General features: G+C 39.1%; 1 protein-coding gene across 4 annotated transcripts in view; it reads left to right on the forward strand.

Annotated features, from left to right (window-relative positions):
• ABHD12 (abhydrolase domain containing 12, lysophospholipase) overlaps positions 1–15,935 on the forward strand; it is a 45,540-nt gene that overhangs the window by 6,006 nt on the left and 23,599 nt on the right. For all 4 annotated transcript variants that reach the window (XR_006414544.1, XR_006414545.1, XM_044428464.1 and 1 more), the window contains exons 2-4: positions 7,755–7,879; positions 9,697–9,802; positions 14,437–14,556. Coding sequence is in view for 2 of the 4 variants with exons in the window: in XM_044428464.1 (XP_044284399.1) it covers positions 7,755–7,879; positions 9,697–9,802; positions 14,437–14,556 (351 nt within the window). In the remaining 2 variants the exon portion in view is untranslated. The remainder of the gene's footprint in view (positions 1–7,754; positions 7,880–9,696; positions 9,803–14,436; positions 14,557–15,935) is intronic.

A 15,935-nucleotide genomic window follows, 5' to 3' on the forward strand; every position in this document is an offset into this window, starting at 1 on the left:
TGATTTTACATCAGAAATGGGCAGAAGATAAATCTCCAGAAGTTTTGGACTTCAACTTTAAGAAGCCTCAGCCAGCATGACCAATGGTCAGGAATGCTGATAACTTAAGTCTGAAACATATGGACATTTTCTGTCAACCCCTGTTTTATATCAGGTCTGATTTGGTCATGATTAGATTCATGCATGATTAGATTCATGCACCATAGATTAGTGTTCTGAGAATGAATCTCATTATATCTTGGGCTAGCACATGCTCTATTTTGCTCTTCTGGTGTGGCCACGCAGAGGAGTTTTGAAGCTTTTGCTTTTTTAATTAGCTGTAGCTTGTAATGATATCTAAAGCTGGGCACACTGTGGTTAGCTGAAACAAGCCAAGTTTGCTTATAAAGCAAAGCAGATAACATACTTACACATAACTGCAGTTTGTGGTTCATATGACATGCTAAACTGGTTAATGAAACACTGGAGTGGAAGCTTTTGCTCTCACTCACTATGCCAGAAGAAAGGTATTATAATACCCAGAGGCTTGTGGAAGCTCATTCTCATAGTGCTAAGAATCATGGTTTAATGATATATCTGAATACAGTCATTGATTAGGTTGATATAAATAGCTGATATGCTTTGTTTTTGCATCTATACCTGTTATAGAATTTACCATGTTCTTTGTCTTGTCCATGAAATAAAGAGTACAAAGTTTATTGCCCTTTTCTTCAGTAATCTATAATGAAAATATCTTTTTCTGAGCCAGCTTGTCTCATCATGGCCTACAATTTTTTTACTTCTCTGTTGCTAGAAAAACAAATGCAGCCAATGTGCATATAGGCAGGATTATTGTAGACTGTTTATATATTAAGAAGAAGTATGATTTATTTATTATATTTTCTTTATGAAAGGCACATAATTAGGAGCACTGGCATGAATATGTGAGTGTAGAGATCTTCATTTTTCCCCTCTTTTTGCAATTTACCAGGAACTGTATTGTTTCATGCTAACCCTAACAACTTGTGTGGTGGCAAGCTTACTTCGTCTTAGCAGTTCTGGAGCCAATTTTAACTCTGTCTGTGCAGCTAGGCAGAGAGAGGTTAAAAGACTGGAACTTGTTTTGTTTTCTTTTCTAGGCCACAAAGGGCTAATATAAGCACTTTTGGGCTAATAATTTTTCTGGTCTTATTTTCAAGGCTAGATTAAGCTGTCTTTCTGGACTCAAGTTCTCTGAGGTTTGTCTGATTGCTGATCTGTAAGTGGTAGTTGATGTGCTGGTGTAAGGCAGAAGTGTATACAAAGTCACAAGATAAGAAGATGATTACCTGCCCATAAAACAACAAATTGAGTGGGTGATAAATACTAGAAGAAATTTATCCATAATGTAACTGTGGCATAAGTCAAATTTAATAGTCAAGATCAAGTAGGCAGGAAATTCAGATCAGAAGGAGGTATACAACAAGATTTGCATTCAGAAACAAATAGAGATGTCTATGACTGTACCCTTATGTCCAACTGTCTACTGTGTCTCCTGGAATTGTAGATGCATTCCTGTTCCATCTTTCTATACTTTCGCAGAGCCAATAGAAAATTATGAAGGAGCAGGATGAGGGACATTGTTGGCTTAGGGCAGGTCTCAGCTTGCAGTCAAGTAATCTGTCAGCTTGTCAGAGTGTGGGTTGTTAAGAGTAGAATCTCCAAAGAGAAGTAAAAACAAATTACAGGAAATGTGAATATGCTTATGAAGATGCAAAGCAAATAATAAGAATATTTTGGAAGAAAACAGTGCTGCTAGAAGAATGAAGGTGAACCTACTAGTTACTGTAGACCTCTCTAAATTGTAATGTAGTTTAGCTGTTCTTTCCTGTAAAAGATAGTTGGTCAAGCAAAATTGCTCTCCAGAGTAGGTACATTTTAAATAAGCATTTTTGTTCGCTACTCATGCCTTCTAGAATTTAAATCTAAATAAGTAATAGCAAATTTCTTTATGAATTGAAATGCTTTTAATGCTTCCTCTCAAGCAGATGTTACAAGGATGCTGCCTAAAGTTTATAAGATGTTAGAGCACTAAAGCCACAAGATCTGTTGGAACCCTATTGACTCTCCCTCAAAGGTTCTGGATAGCTCTGATAGTGGCTGATGGTTGGGTGAGGCATGCTTCATGGGTTACATGAGGAGGTTGGCATGTTTAGGTGGAAAAGATGTTCTGCAATTCCCAGTATGCAAATTGGAAGAATTGCTATCCTTCTAAACATGCATAGGATTGTCCCTGAGATTAATAGCTTACCCCTGTGTGCCCAAAAAGAACATAGTGCAACCTTTGTGCTTCAGTTGGCATGCACTAGGTCAGAGATGGTGAACTTTTTAGAGACTGAGTGCCCAAACTGCAACCCAAAACCCACTCATTTATCGCAAAGTGCCAACACTGCAATAAAACCTGAATACTGAGGTTTTAGTTTAGAAAAAAACAACTCACAGCCAGTCCAAACAAATATATATTTATCTGTGGCAGCGCACTGACCGACCATGTGAAAGCTCAGATGAGTCGCGGCTAATGAGTCGCGGGACGTGACATCATTGCTTGGCACCGCTACTCCTTTCTGAGCATGTGCATGGCCCCTATGTGCTCTGTTAGCTGATGCTTAGCTGCTGAGGCAACTTGACTCGTGTGCCGACAGAGAGGGTTCTGCGTGCCCACTGCAGCACACGTGCCATAGGTTCACCACCACTGCACTAGGTTGTCTGTCTTATGTCTGCAGGTATTCACTTGTGTTGTTGTATGGAAGTGATTTCCAGTCTTTTCCAGCTCTTGGATATACACACATTCACGTTCAGGTAGGGATTCTATATGCTCCAGGGGATTTTGTTGGACACAGTGAAGACAGCAGTGACTGCATGTGGTATGCTAATGTCACAGAGTGGCAGCAGTGCAGAAAACACCTCTTGCTGCTGTTGGCAGATGTGTTCTGAGAGGAGCAAGGCAGATATAAGGGCTTGGAGGAGGAGAGAGATTGATGAAGAGAAGGAAGCAGTGGGTGGGATAGAAGAATGAGAAGCAAAAGCCAAGGAAGAATTCTGAGGAAGGAAACTGAGAATGAACAGGTTGTTAGAACAGAAGTGCTGCACATAGCCAGGAACTATAGGATTGAGAAGTTGAAGATCAGGTGTTATAATTTGAAATGAAAAGCAAAATATTTGGCTTCAGGCCACACACTCTTTTTAGTATATATGTATGTGAGTTGTATAAAGAAAGATCTGTGTTGCCAAATTGTATCTCATATGATAAGTCAAATGATGATTACAATAATGTTTTTTTTTTAACCTTATGGAGAGGAAAGGTAATGAAGTCATAAAACAGAACCGATTAACCCCAGATTATGCTAAGTCAGTGTTTCTTTATGGTAGGCAGTCTGCAACAATAAGGGAAGTGTGGCCTGTACATTCTAAACTGCACAGACTGCATATTTAGGGAATCAATATGAAATTTTGCAAGAGGCTTAAAACTATTTCTATGATTGACTTGCAAAGGAGAAAGAAGCTTTTCTGACATTTGAGGAGCCACTCGTTTTCTGTAGTGTTGAATTAAAAGTTGTTTCTGATGTGCTTAATGCTCAAGATAGACATCTTCAAGTATGAAACAGAAGCATAAGCCGTTGTCTGTAAATTACTTGACCCGGGTAGTCATATGACTGTGAATAAAGTTTCTTCCTGTTTTTTCTTTTTCCCCTCCTCCTCTTTTGTGAATTATTTCAGCAGCAATCTAAAATGATTCTGTAGTTATTTAATATTTAGCTACCCTTTCACTTAGCCCTTAATTTAGCTCAGACAAATCTAAAATATGTTAGGTAAAAAACTATTATAATTAAATCCAACTGGGGGTTTTTCCAATGTGTTAACACAACCAGAAAAGGAACTGTTTGTTTTGCTGCAACTGATTCTGCTTGAGGGAAAGATTATAAATGAATGTCCCAAATTTAAGTAAATTATCAGCTATTTTATTTATTTATTTAAAAATAGATTTCACCCATAGACCTCATTCATATTTAGAGTCCAGTTGTAACCACATACTAATAGAACTAACTATTGATGGACTATAATCATGAAACATCTATGCCAGCTACATTTTGAATAGGCGGCATTCTGGTAGTGCGGTATAAATGTTAGATTGTTTGTTGTGCTACATAGTACAACCAGCTCTGGAGAAGCTGGAGTGTTGGTGACCTGGTTTACTAAGTCCTGGGTTGTTTAACCATGTGCTATGTCTGGTGGTATTCCACACTTCTGTCTTCAATTAGTTGTAATAAACTACCCAAGAACACACATACAAATTGAGCAAGTTTGGCAACAGGGTGAGGAGGCCAGTGTATAGGGCTGTGATCCCTTCTCTAGACAGGAGAGTCAAGTGCAAGTAACTAGGGAGGTTAAAAATCAGTGTTTTTTTAAAATCTGATTTTTTTAATTCAAATTGAGTTTTTTTAATTGGATTTTTAAATAAAATTCTTTTTTAAGGAAGAATCTATCTAAAGATAGTTTTCTATTTAAGATATATTATAGTCCAAAGGTTATTCATCATGAAATAAGGTTTAGTTTTTAATTATGTAGCACAAGGGTGTATGTTATGCAAAGTTTAAATTGTTTGGTAAATGAATTCTATTAATACATCTATAACGTTATGCTCTTCCAGAGGTTTCTGTAAGATTATTGGGCAGTTTTTCTGTCTAGATTATCACAGATGTTTGGTTTTACAAGTCTCAAAACTGAATTTGTATCGGCAGAGATCACATTTCTCCACAGAAAAAAAGTTACAAAATTTAATTTAATTAAAACATTTATATGCCGTCCTTTGCAGCAGCCTCAAAGAAGAAACATACAGAGTTAAAAAAAGACCCAAATCCCATTGTTCCTTTGCAAAAATATGTACACAGGAACAATCTCGTTGTTTCTTAATTGCTAATTTTCAAAAAAATATATCAATGAATAGAAGATACTTGGGAGTGGAATAGCTCTGCAAAAGAAACTAAGTCCGAAGGAGGAAGGGGTACTGAAAGTGAAACCTTTTGAGCAGAATATTTCACAAGTCTTTGGATCTTTTTGTGTATAGCCTGAGGTTTATCATATTATTCTTGCCCTGGAGGAGAAAATCTTTAATGGCAGCAGGGTATAAAAAAGACCCAGTTTGGGAATACTTAATGTAATTCCTCTATTTACGAGTATGGAAGCTTGCATGCAAAACTATTATTTAAATCTAATTTTAACTGACAAGTGATTTAAATCGGAATTTAAATTGATTTGATTTAAATCAAATCCACCCTGCAAGTAACTGCTGAAAAGCAAATCCACTGTCCCCTCCCAGCAGACATTTAATTAATTAATTAATTAATTAATTAATTTTTATACTTCCCAATAACCAAGCCGATCATTTCATCTCTTCTGTATAGATCTTCTGCATATTATTTCCACCTTCTCTTTATTTTCTCCCAGTCAGATAGCATGTTCCCTTGTTTGTCTCTTAGCTTTACTAATCTAGATTTGAATTCCCTTTTGATTTCTTAGATCTTCTGAAAGAAGTTTCTTATTTTTACACTTCTGTTGTACTCTTCTATTTCTTTGCACTGATTATTGTAATAGTTCTTTTTGTCTCTACATGATAGTCACTGAAAAGTTGCATTCAGGATTCTGACCCTATTTCTGTCACCTTTTGTTTTTGCTTTCCTGTCCTTTGCAGCTGTGAGTGTTTCTTCTGTCATCCATGTAGGCTTTTTCTTTCTTATTGCTAAAGGTTTTGTCTTTGTTATTCTTCCCTAATAATATTTCTGGTTTTAGTCTACAGTTCCTCTGGCTCACAATTTTATGGTACTTTCTAACACTACTTTTTCTTGATACCCTCATTGCTTTCTACTGACTAATAGGTGGTAGTGGTGGTAACAAAAAACCATCCATACATCCACCCAGGATTATTTCTTCAGATACATTACAGGAACAAACATATTTTTGTTTTATTGTAGTATTTTATGTTTTTCTAAACTTTCATATAGTGGTTGGTTTAGAAAAGGATTTTAGAAAAATTATACTAAGGGTTTTAGAAAAATTATACTAAGTGTTTTCGTATTAGGTTGCAGGCATTTTATATTCCGATGAAGGTCTAGAGCAGGGGTCCTCAAACTTTTTGAATAGGGGGCCGGTTGAAAGACTGTGGTAACTGTTGCGGGCTGGCGAGGTGGGGTTCCTAGGGGCACGAGCCAGTGAGGTGCTGTCGGGCATGCGCAAGGCAGCATCGGGCGCACATGGCGGTGGCTTGCTTGCTCGGAGATCTCCCAGCAAGTCCAAAACCATCCTGAGCAAGCAAGCCACCACCTCCCTGCCTGCGCTACAAGGCAGCGGCGAGTGCGTGTGTATGGGAGGCAGGTGGCGGCGGCGGCTTGCTTGCTTGGAGACCATCACATGGTCTAAATCAGGGGTCTCAAACTCAACTTACCTGGGGGGGCTGCTGGAAGTAGAGTCTGGGTGAGACTGGGCCGCATCAAGTATTCCACCACCGCGGTGGTGGTGGGCCACTCATCCGGAGGCTGGCCTGGGCGCTGCTGGTGCTTTGAAGGCCGCAGGGCCCCTCCCCCGTGCCCCGCCCGTCCCGGCAATTGGCCCGTGGGCCGCGAGTTTGAGACCCCTGGTCTAGATCATGGGTCCTCAAATTACGGCCTGTGGGACGGATCCAGCCTGCTATGGCCATCCATCTGGCCCACGCTGCCATTTGCTGTCCGCACGCATGCTTTCCGCGTGGGTGGGGAGGTGGCGGCTTGCTCCCTCGGAGATGGTCTCAATGGCACCTCACCAATGGCACCTCACCAGCCCGCACCCCCAGGCACCCCCACCTCACCTGCCCGCAACGGTCACCGCAGTCTTTCAACTGGCCCCCTATTCAAAAAGTTTGAGGACCCCTGGTCTAGAGTAAAAATATCCTAATGAATGTTTGTATGTAGTGGTTTAATTTGGTAAACAGTGGAAGCATGTCAGGAAATTCCTGTATCAATGTGATGAGCAAATCCTAGATCATGGTTTTCAGCCTCTGTGATTTTATTGTGAGACCCCCCTCTTTTTTTTTTTTTCTTGATAGGTTCTATGGATAAACTTGAGTCTTGCAAAAATATACCAAGAATGGTCCAAAATAGGCCACAAGTGCCCAGACAGAATTGATATTTGTTTTCTTATGGTTAAATCCCATTTCTAGAGAATATATCCTTCATGTTTTCCATGTATACTTGTCTCTGGACTAGAACAAATTACAACCTTGGACTGTAAAGGAATATACTTGTATGCATTCACTCTCTTTTTAGATGGAGGGATCCTTCCATTCATCTCTTGCTATTCTTGAACTTCCTTCCCTACCAGCCTAGGGAACTGCATTTCCTACCAGCCATCCAAACCCATGAAAAAACAACTTTTAAGTACCCCAGGTTATAGTCCTGTTTTTGTGTATTGGTCTATAAAATGCCATGTAAAACACTGGTAGTACTTAGTATTGGTTTATGAAAGCTATTAATGGTTTATGAAATGTTGAAATAGTTGCTGAAAAGAGGAGGTAATTGTTGTGATATTATTTGATAATATGTGATAAAGTGCTTATAAAGCCTTGTTTATGAGTATCCAAAGAAATAGCCTGGTCTTTCACAACTGTGTAGTATTGACCATAGACTTTTTTTTTTGTTTAGAGCAGAATTTGCTTTACAAGCACCTTGAATGTTGTATGAACTTATACCACTCCCCCTCTTTTACAGGAGACATGGAATGTGGTTTCGATTGCGGAAGGTAGTATTCTGGTTGTTGGGAGTGTACATAGTCATTCCATTTCTAGTAAAACTTTGTCCTGCTATTCAGGCAAAGCTTGTCTTCCTAAATTTTGGTAAGAATCAATATTCTCTCTCTCTCCCCTCCCTCCCTCCTTCCCTCCCTCCTTCCCTCCCTCCCTGTGAATTGAAACTATGTGAATATTTTAATATGCAGGCAACTCACTTATAATGCAAAGGACTCTGCTTTGTAAGTCAGTTTTCTTTAAGTTGGCACTCTCCAGATGTTTGGAACTACAATTTCCATTGGCTGTGCTGATATGTTGGGATAAGCTCCCCACCATTAAACTCTGACATTCGTATGCTCAAAGAAAGTCTTCAGCTACTTGGAGACAATGTGTAAACCTAACACTAGAAGATTACAGCCCTTGAGGAGCCTGGAGCAGTAAAAATTGTGTTTTTGTTAGTAATTGTCATAGCATATACCCAGGAAGCTGTCACATTGAAAACTGTGATCATTTGCAAGATCACACATAACAGTCTATTGCCCCTTCCAGTTTCTAAATCCAGAGTCAAGAAGTCTACCAAAAGTTTAAATTTATATAAGACCTACATTTGCCAGTAGCTGCTTATATTTCATTATCCCTCATTAATTGCTGATAGATGAATGACTTAACACTGCATGGATTTTTGTTGCTCTTGGCATCTGCACAGAATGTCATAATAGCAGCTAGTGAAAGAACAGTTGTTTATTATCTGCCCTCTTCAGCAGTTCTGTACAGTGCTTGGCATGATTATACTTCTAATTATTGTGCTTGCCTAGTATGTAAAAAGTTCACTGCTGGCTTTTGGGAAAACAATATTGTTTAGAATCTTCTGCCCTTCAAATTCAGGTACAGTGATACCTCGGCTCACGAACGCCTTGGTTCACGAACAAATTGGGTCACAAACAAAAATTTCATTAAAATTTTGACTTGGGTCACAAACTCTGCATTGGGTGGCGACCAAGATCGCAGCCATCTCCCCACCCCCACCCCCGAGTGGGGAGATGGCTGCAATTGTGCTGGGGGTGGGGAGAGGGAGATGACTGAGATCGCACCCATCTCTCCCTCCCCCAGCACGCCCCATTCGCACCTGTCTCTCCCTTCCCCAGTGCGCCCCATTTGTGCCGTCTCTTCCTCCCTCAGTGTGCCCGTGATTGTGCCCGTCTCTCCCCCCCACTCCCAGCACGTCGGGATGACGGGCACATGCTGGGATGACGAGCATAATCTCAGTCGTGCAGGGATGACAGGCAGGATCTCAGTTGTGCTGGGGGGGCGGGGAGATGGCCGCACTTGTGCTTGGCGGGGGCGGGGGGGAGATGGCCGCAATCTTTGTTGTTGTCACTTTGCTTCACATTTTTCTGATTTAAAAAGTGGTTACAGAACAGATTAACCTTATTTACATTGAACCTTATGGGGAAATTTAACTTGACTCACAACCAATTTGGGTCACGACCAGAGTCCTGGAATGGATTAAGTTCATGAGCCAAGGTACCACTGTATATGATTTAGAAATAATTTCAATATATTCTTTTTATTTATTTATTTTCAACATTTCTACACTGCTTCACTTCTAAAGAGAATCTGGAGTAGTGAACTAATAAAAAATTAAAAGCAATACATTAAAAACATTTTTAAAAAATATTACATTAAAACCATGATTTAATAAGTACTCTCCAAAAGTTGAAATAAAACAAAGCAAAAATTCAGAAAAATATGGTTTTTCACTTATTCCTGTTACTCATATGTACTAGCTTAAGTAATACTTAACGGTTTTAATTTTATTGCAACAGTTTTGTGGGGTTTATATTTGATACTGTTTTTCAGAGCTGTTGATGATCTCAAACAGCAGGTAAACATAGTATAGTACTGTTGTTTATCTTCTGTTTCAGTGAGAGTACCCTATTTCATTGACTTGAAAAGGCCCCAGGACCAAGGTTTAAACCACACCTGTAACTACTACCTACAGCCAGAAGAAGATGTAACCATTGGGGTCTGGTAAGGAAGTCTTTTTCTCCCCTATAATATGCAGTAAGCTTTTATGGTATGTACAAAGGCTGTGCTTTTGAACTCACTGTTGGGAGACCTTCCAGTAGCACTGCACATATTCTTTTTATATATATTCCTTTTTTGTGCCCCATTTAGGATGTGAATGGCATGGGAAGTAGCACAGTTTATTATCAACACCTATACTGAAAGATTTTCATTGGTTACCAATTGTGGCCAGGGCCAAATTCATGGTGCTTATGGTGACATATTTAATCATTTTAAATCAATCAATCTTCAATCTCTGATTGGAGTTAACAAAGCAATTCCCAGTTGTACTGCTGGGAGGCAGGACTTGGAGGAGCTTGTTAGAGCAGAAGGAATGGCCCACAGAGGGGTTTGGTTCTAGCATGGGACAGATTGCCCTCTCCTGCCTTCTCGTACATTAGATCTAAAAAACTTGGCTTTGTGTCTTCCATTGTGATGAAATGGCATGGGATTGTATCAGCAAGTTGTTTTGGCCTTTTAGAACAATAAAGTCATCCTAAATAAGCCAAATCATATCATGAGCTCAGATGCAATTGATACTATATTTTCAGTCCTAGAAGTGCCTTGGTAATAACCCTTCTGTATCAATGATTGTTGTGTGAGAAACAGCCACTCAAGGACACCACTTCCTAGTTCTCATTCTGTGATGTTAAGTGTACTGCTTGGAACAAACCAGTGTTGCTTAAACCGCATGATTACTCCTGAAGCTTGTTCTGTGCATATTAAATTCACAGTTATCAGACAGAATGACTACTGGGTATTGGACTAGAGTCTCGGGTTTTTCCCAGACAGCAAAGCTCTGTACAATTGGGAACTGCAACAAAATGTTGCAATGTGGAGCGATCCTGTTCAGGATTTCAGCTGGTCATGTCTTTTTCCAGGATGCTTCATTCTGTTCCATATCCATACAGCATATGTTCCTGCCTCCATTCTCACACCTGCACAATAGTCAGCTAGAATTGCATGCCCACTGAATGTGCTCAGCTCTCATTTGGGAATTTCCTTTTGAGGTGGGGCAGGGGGACTCCTTATGCCTACTGATACCTTTTTCTTGAGTGGATGTTGCTTTTGGCTATGCAAGGAACCACTGTTGGTGAGTGAATTCAGTGTCAGTGAAAGATGGACACATTTGTATGTTTTGCATTGTTGCATAGTATTATAATCTTGTTCAGAGCCTTGTCTAACAATAAACTATGCTTTTCTTCTAAAGAGAGCGTAGTGATACTAGTGAGCAATTTGAGTGTATGGATAAGTTAGGTTACTGTTCTGGGACTTGAACGTTCCAGGGACCCTGGGACTTTAACATACCAGGCTGAGACCTGTTTTATAAAGGGCTGAAACCTTTTCAGTGTAGTAAAGAGGTGGAAAGCAAAAAGTGCTACGTATTCTTTGTCTTTGATGTTTAAATTTCTTGAATAAAATGCACAAAATGGGGATTTCTAATATGCTATCTGTGAAAGTGATTTCTTTGGGTCTCTTGCCTTAAAATAACTGAGCTGTCTTACATTCTCTTTGTAATTAGTGTGTTCTGTATATATCTTCTGAATATATTGCAAAATTGGCTGCTATAACCAGCCAGTTCAATGAATTTGTGTTGAGCTGGAAAACCCAAAATAAATGAAAATTTATGCTGAAGTTGCACTGATTGGGTTTAAATGAATAGAGATGAAAATGTTGATGTGAAACCTTTATTAAAAACAAGGGCGTTGCTTGAAATTAAACTCTAATTGTAGTTTATAAAGAAAAGTATAGGCTTCAGTGCAATTCCATGTTTGTTCACGTTTTGAGGTACATGAAGAGTCTGGGTGTGGTTTTTTTTAAAATTTTGTGATGAACCAGCTTTTAAAATCACTCACAATCAGCAGTTTAAATTGGCTTCTGTTGGAGTATGTTTCTGGGTATGTTTTGTTTGTTCATTCTCTTTTTGTGGGAACTACTGTGAAAATTTCCCACAAAAGGAAGTAATCATAGCCTCCTGATACTCAATTGTGTGCTACTTTGCATTAATCTACTTAGGTTTTTGCTAGTAAGTAACAATTAAATGGAAAAATAAGGCTGATCTTACCTTATTTAAAACCAGAAGTCATAAACAAAATCTGTATGACTGTTGGGTTTCCACTGAGTTAGGTGATATATGGTCCATTTTGCATTCTGGCCTGCATGTACGATGATCAGTCTGACAGAGGAGACTCCTAAATTCACTTGAAATTAATTCTTCAAGCCCAAATGTACTTTACACTTGAACAGAAAGGATGTAAATGTCGTACCCCATTGATGAAAATGGGGCCGTCTTCAAAAGCAGTTTGTGGTCTGGCATGTAGGGTTCAGTTGCTCGAATAGTCAAAAGTCTTATCATTTGAATAGTATAACATTAATCTGGAACAGGAGTGTGGAAGTTTTTTCCTGTAACTTGCTTTTGGCCCAAGAAAAAGCAATTTGGGTTGCAGATGGTAACAAGTGAAGCCAGAGCCCAAAGGCATTACAGGACTACCAAGCTTACAGGACTACATAGTTCTTTCTCTGTACCATCTGGTCCCATCCCTCCCTCCCTCCTTCTCTCTCTCTTTCCCCCTCCTCTTCTCTCTTATCCCCTCCCCACTCTTTCTGACCCCATTTCCAGAAAATACAGTGATTATGAATGTTTGGTTAGGGATATTTCCCACATACACATACCCTTTTCCAGTATTTCATGAATTTGGATGGACTAAATTTCTTTATTTGGCATCCATGTTTCATAATTACCTAAAGATCTCTTTTCAGACTTCCAAAATATGTTAGTTGGAGCCTGACTATATGCCATCTTAAGGTTTTTTAAAGTGCAGATAGCATCATCTATGCAGGGAAGTTGCTAATAGGCTCTTAACAGGTCTGAAGGGGAAAAGTAACTGTTTCCTTCCTGATACAGTCCTGAGATTAATCCCTTCTCCGAATTTGCTTTGGTGAAAAGTCCATCATTGATGGCAAGAAATTCAGGTAAGAGATTTCCCTCAGTGTCACAGTATTGAGGACAAGACTAAATTCCCCCTTTGTACTTGGTTTGTTCCTATTAATTACCAATGTTCTCCTTGGGTGATTCAATTAGTGTTTTAAAATCTCTGTATATTATATGTAAAGCACTGGAACTTGTGTGCCTTTTTTACCTCTTTAGAAAAAAGAACTCAGGATTTCCCCAGTGATGCTGACAATAAAAACAGTGGCTTTGCATATAATTTAATGCAATTATGTCACTAAAATATTCTGCTATAATCTCAAAAGTATTTTTTCCTCAAGAAATTTCAGTTGAATAAATCCTACTGTAGGCATACTTGCGCTGTCTTCTGTTCCGGTGGATTTAGTATGTAATTAGCTGCTTGCTGTAAATACAGGCTAAACTTAACTATGAGCCATAACTCTGTCTTGATAAGATACTTAGCTAATGTAATTAAAAAGGATATAAAGGACTAAAGGATAATCTTAGATTAAAAGTGAAGTGAGAAATCACTGCCACTAACAGGTTTAATATTGTTTGCATCCTGGAAATGTTGAAGAGTAAATGTTTTTCAAGTTTGTCTTGGGACTAGTATTTCCTTCTGCTATTTTCTGAATATATCTACATTGCAGATTTAACTGGTTTATCACTCACCTCCTTTCTCTTGGAAATGTAGAGGTGAGGCAGAGATTAGTTACTAATTGGTGAAAATAGTTTGAAAGAAGCTATGCCAATTGCACTGGTATAAACCTGATACAGAATTTTAGTGTACATAAATTGTCTGTTTGTATGTATCCTTGACATCCAATTGATAATTTTCCCTATGGATGATTTAAATGCTTTATTAGAATTGAAATATTTCCATTTCCTCAAGAAAAATTTATTGGCTTCTGTAATGGCACAGTTCAAGAGTATCTGTGGGCCCGGTTCACTTGAAATAATAACCTAAAGCATAGGTTTTAATTTAATAATGGATTGTTGAATTATCATTATGTACAACCCCTGTGCCATGGTTTAACTATGAGTTGTTAAACCTCCCAAAAACCCTGAGTTCATAATCCAACAATAAACCATGGGTTCTTTTCCCGAGTAGTACTTCTGTATCTACAGCTTAAAATTCTACTTCCCACATCTAATGACATGGACTTCAGTTCATGAAGCATTCTGTTACAATGCATTTTAATTAAGGCACCATAACATTCTTAGGATTAGTTGCAACCCATATTATACAGGAGGTAAAACTCACATGGTAATACATGAACTTTCAGGAATATTGATGTCTGATACTTTAGAAAACCTAGCCAGGTTTTATAAACATGGCTCGAAATTTATCCTAGGAACAATTGAACTGGGAAGCCTAATGGAATCATGAGTTGTGTGTGTTTCAGAACAGAACAGTGGGCTCTTCTCTAGAATGTCCTCTTCTGTCCATATTTTCTAGTAGTAAAACATTGGAAATTCTAGAAAGAATTACTTACTAATGAAGATTGTAATGGGATATCTTACTAATTCTGGTAGGTACATTGATTGGATATTTCGCCTCCTATGGTTCTGGATCAATACAATCCTTATGATAGGAATAGAATATGTAGGAAAATTATGAGATTTCTAATTTGCTATTTGCCTCTAGGCACACAGTTCCCACATCTCTATGGAAAGAAGCTCAAGGCAAGGACCAACTGTGGTATGAGGATGCTTTGGGTTCCACCAGCCCTGTGATCCTGTACTTGCATGGAAATGCAGGGACTAGGTAAGAGATAAGGAAAAGCAAATTGGCTGCAAAGAGGACAAGTATGTTTATTCTTATGGTCTAGATCAGGTCATTGTTGGTCATATCAGGTAGGCCAAAGCAGACTACTTTGACTTGCAACATTTCAAGTGCCATTTTGTTGTTGTTGTTGTTAGTCGTGAAGTCGTGTCCAACCCATCGCGGCCCCATGGACAACATTCCTCCAGGCCATCCTGTCTTCCACCATCCACCGGACTCCACCTAAGCTCACACCAACTGCTTCAGTGACTTCATCTAGCCACCTCATCCTCTGCCGTCCCCTTCTTCTTTTGCCATCTATTGTTCCCAGCATTAGGTTCTTCTCCAGGGAGTCCTTCCTTCTCATTAGGTGGCCAAAGTATTTGAGTTTCATCTTCAGGATCTGGCCTTCTAAAGAGCAGTCAGGGTTGATCTCCTCTAGGACTGACCGGTTTGATCGCCTTGCTGTCCAAGGGACTCTCAGGAGTCTCCACCAGCACCACAATTCAAAGGCCTCAATCCTTCAGCGCTCAGCCTTCCTTATGGTCCAGCTTTCACAGCCATACATTACAACTGGGAAAACCATAGCCATGATTATATGCACTTTTGTTGGCAGGGTGATGTCTCTGCTTTTTAGTATGCTATCTAGATTTGCCATAGCTTTCCTCCCCAGGAGCAAGCGTCTTTTAATTTCTTGGCTGCAGTCCCCGTCTGCGGTGATCTTGAAGCCAAGGAAAATAAAATCTGTCACTACCTCCATTTCTTCCCTTTCTATTTGCCAGGAAGTGAGAGGACCGGATGCCATGATCTTAGTTTTATTAATGCTGAGTTTCAAGCCAACTTTTGTGCTCTCCTCCTTCACCTGCATCAAGAGGCTCTTTAGTTCCTCTTCACTTTCTGCCATGAGAGTGGTATCATCTGCATATCTCCCAGCATTCTTAATTCCAACTGATGATTCATCTAGCCCCGCCTTTCTCATGATGTGCTCTGCATTTAAGTTAAATAGGCAGGGCGACAGTATACAGCCTTGCCGAACTCCTTTCTCAATTTTGAACCAATCAGTGGTTCTGTGTCCAGTTGTTGTTGTTGTTGTTGTTGTTGTTGTTGTTGTTATTATTATTATTATTATTATAACATTTCTATGCCGCCCCTTGCCGAAACCTCGGGGCGGCTTACAACACGATAAAATACAATGAAATACAATAGCACATAATAAATTACCATTAAATACAAAATACCAAAAATACATTGATTTACAAATATAAGATTATCAGTATAAATTAAGTAAATAAAAATATAGGAGGAGAAAGAGAAGGAAGAAGAAGTTGCCCTGGCCAGATCATATGTTTTAACAATTAAAATGATGTTTAAATAAAAAGGTC

The sequence above is a fragment of the Varanus komodoensis genome, unplaced genomic scaffold (assembly GCF_004798865.1).
Source record: "Varanus komodoensis strain SLA01 unplaced genomic scaffold, ASM479886v1 scaffold2, whole genome shotgun sequence".
Lineage (NCBI taxonomy): Eukaryota > Metazoa > Chordata > Lepidosauria > Squamata > Varanidae > Varanus > Varanus komodoensis.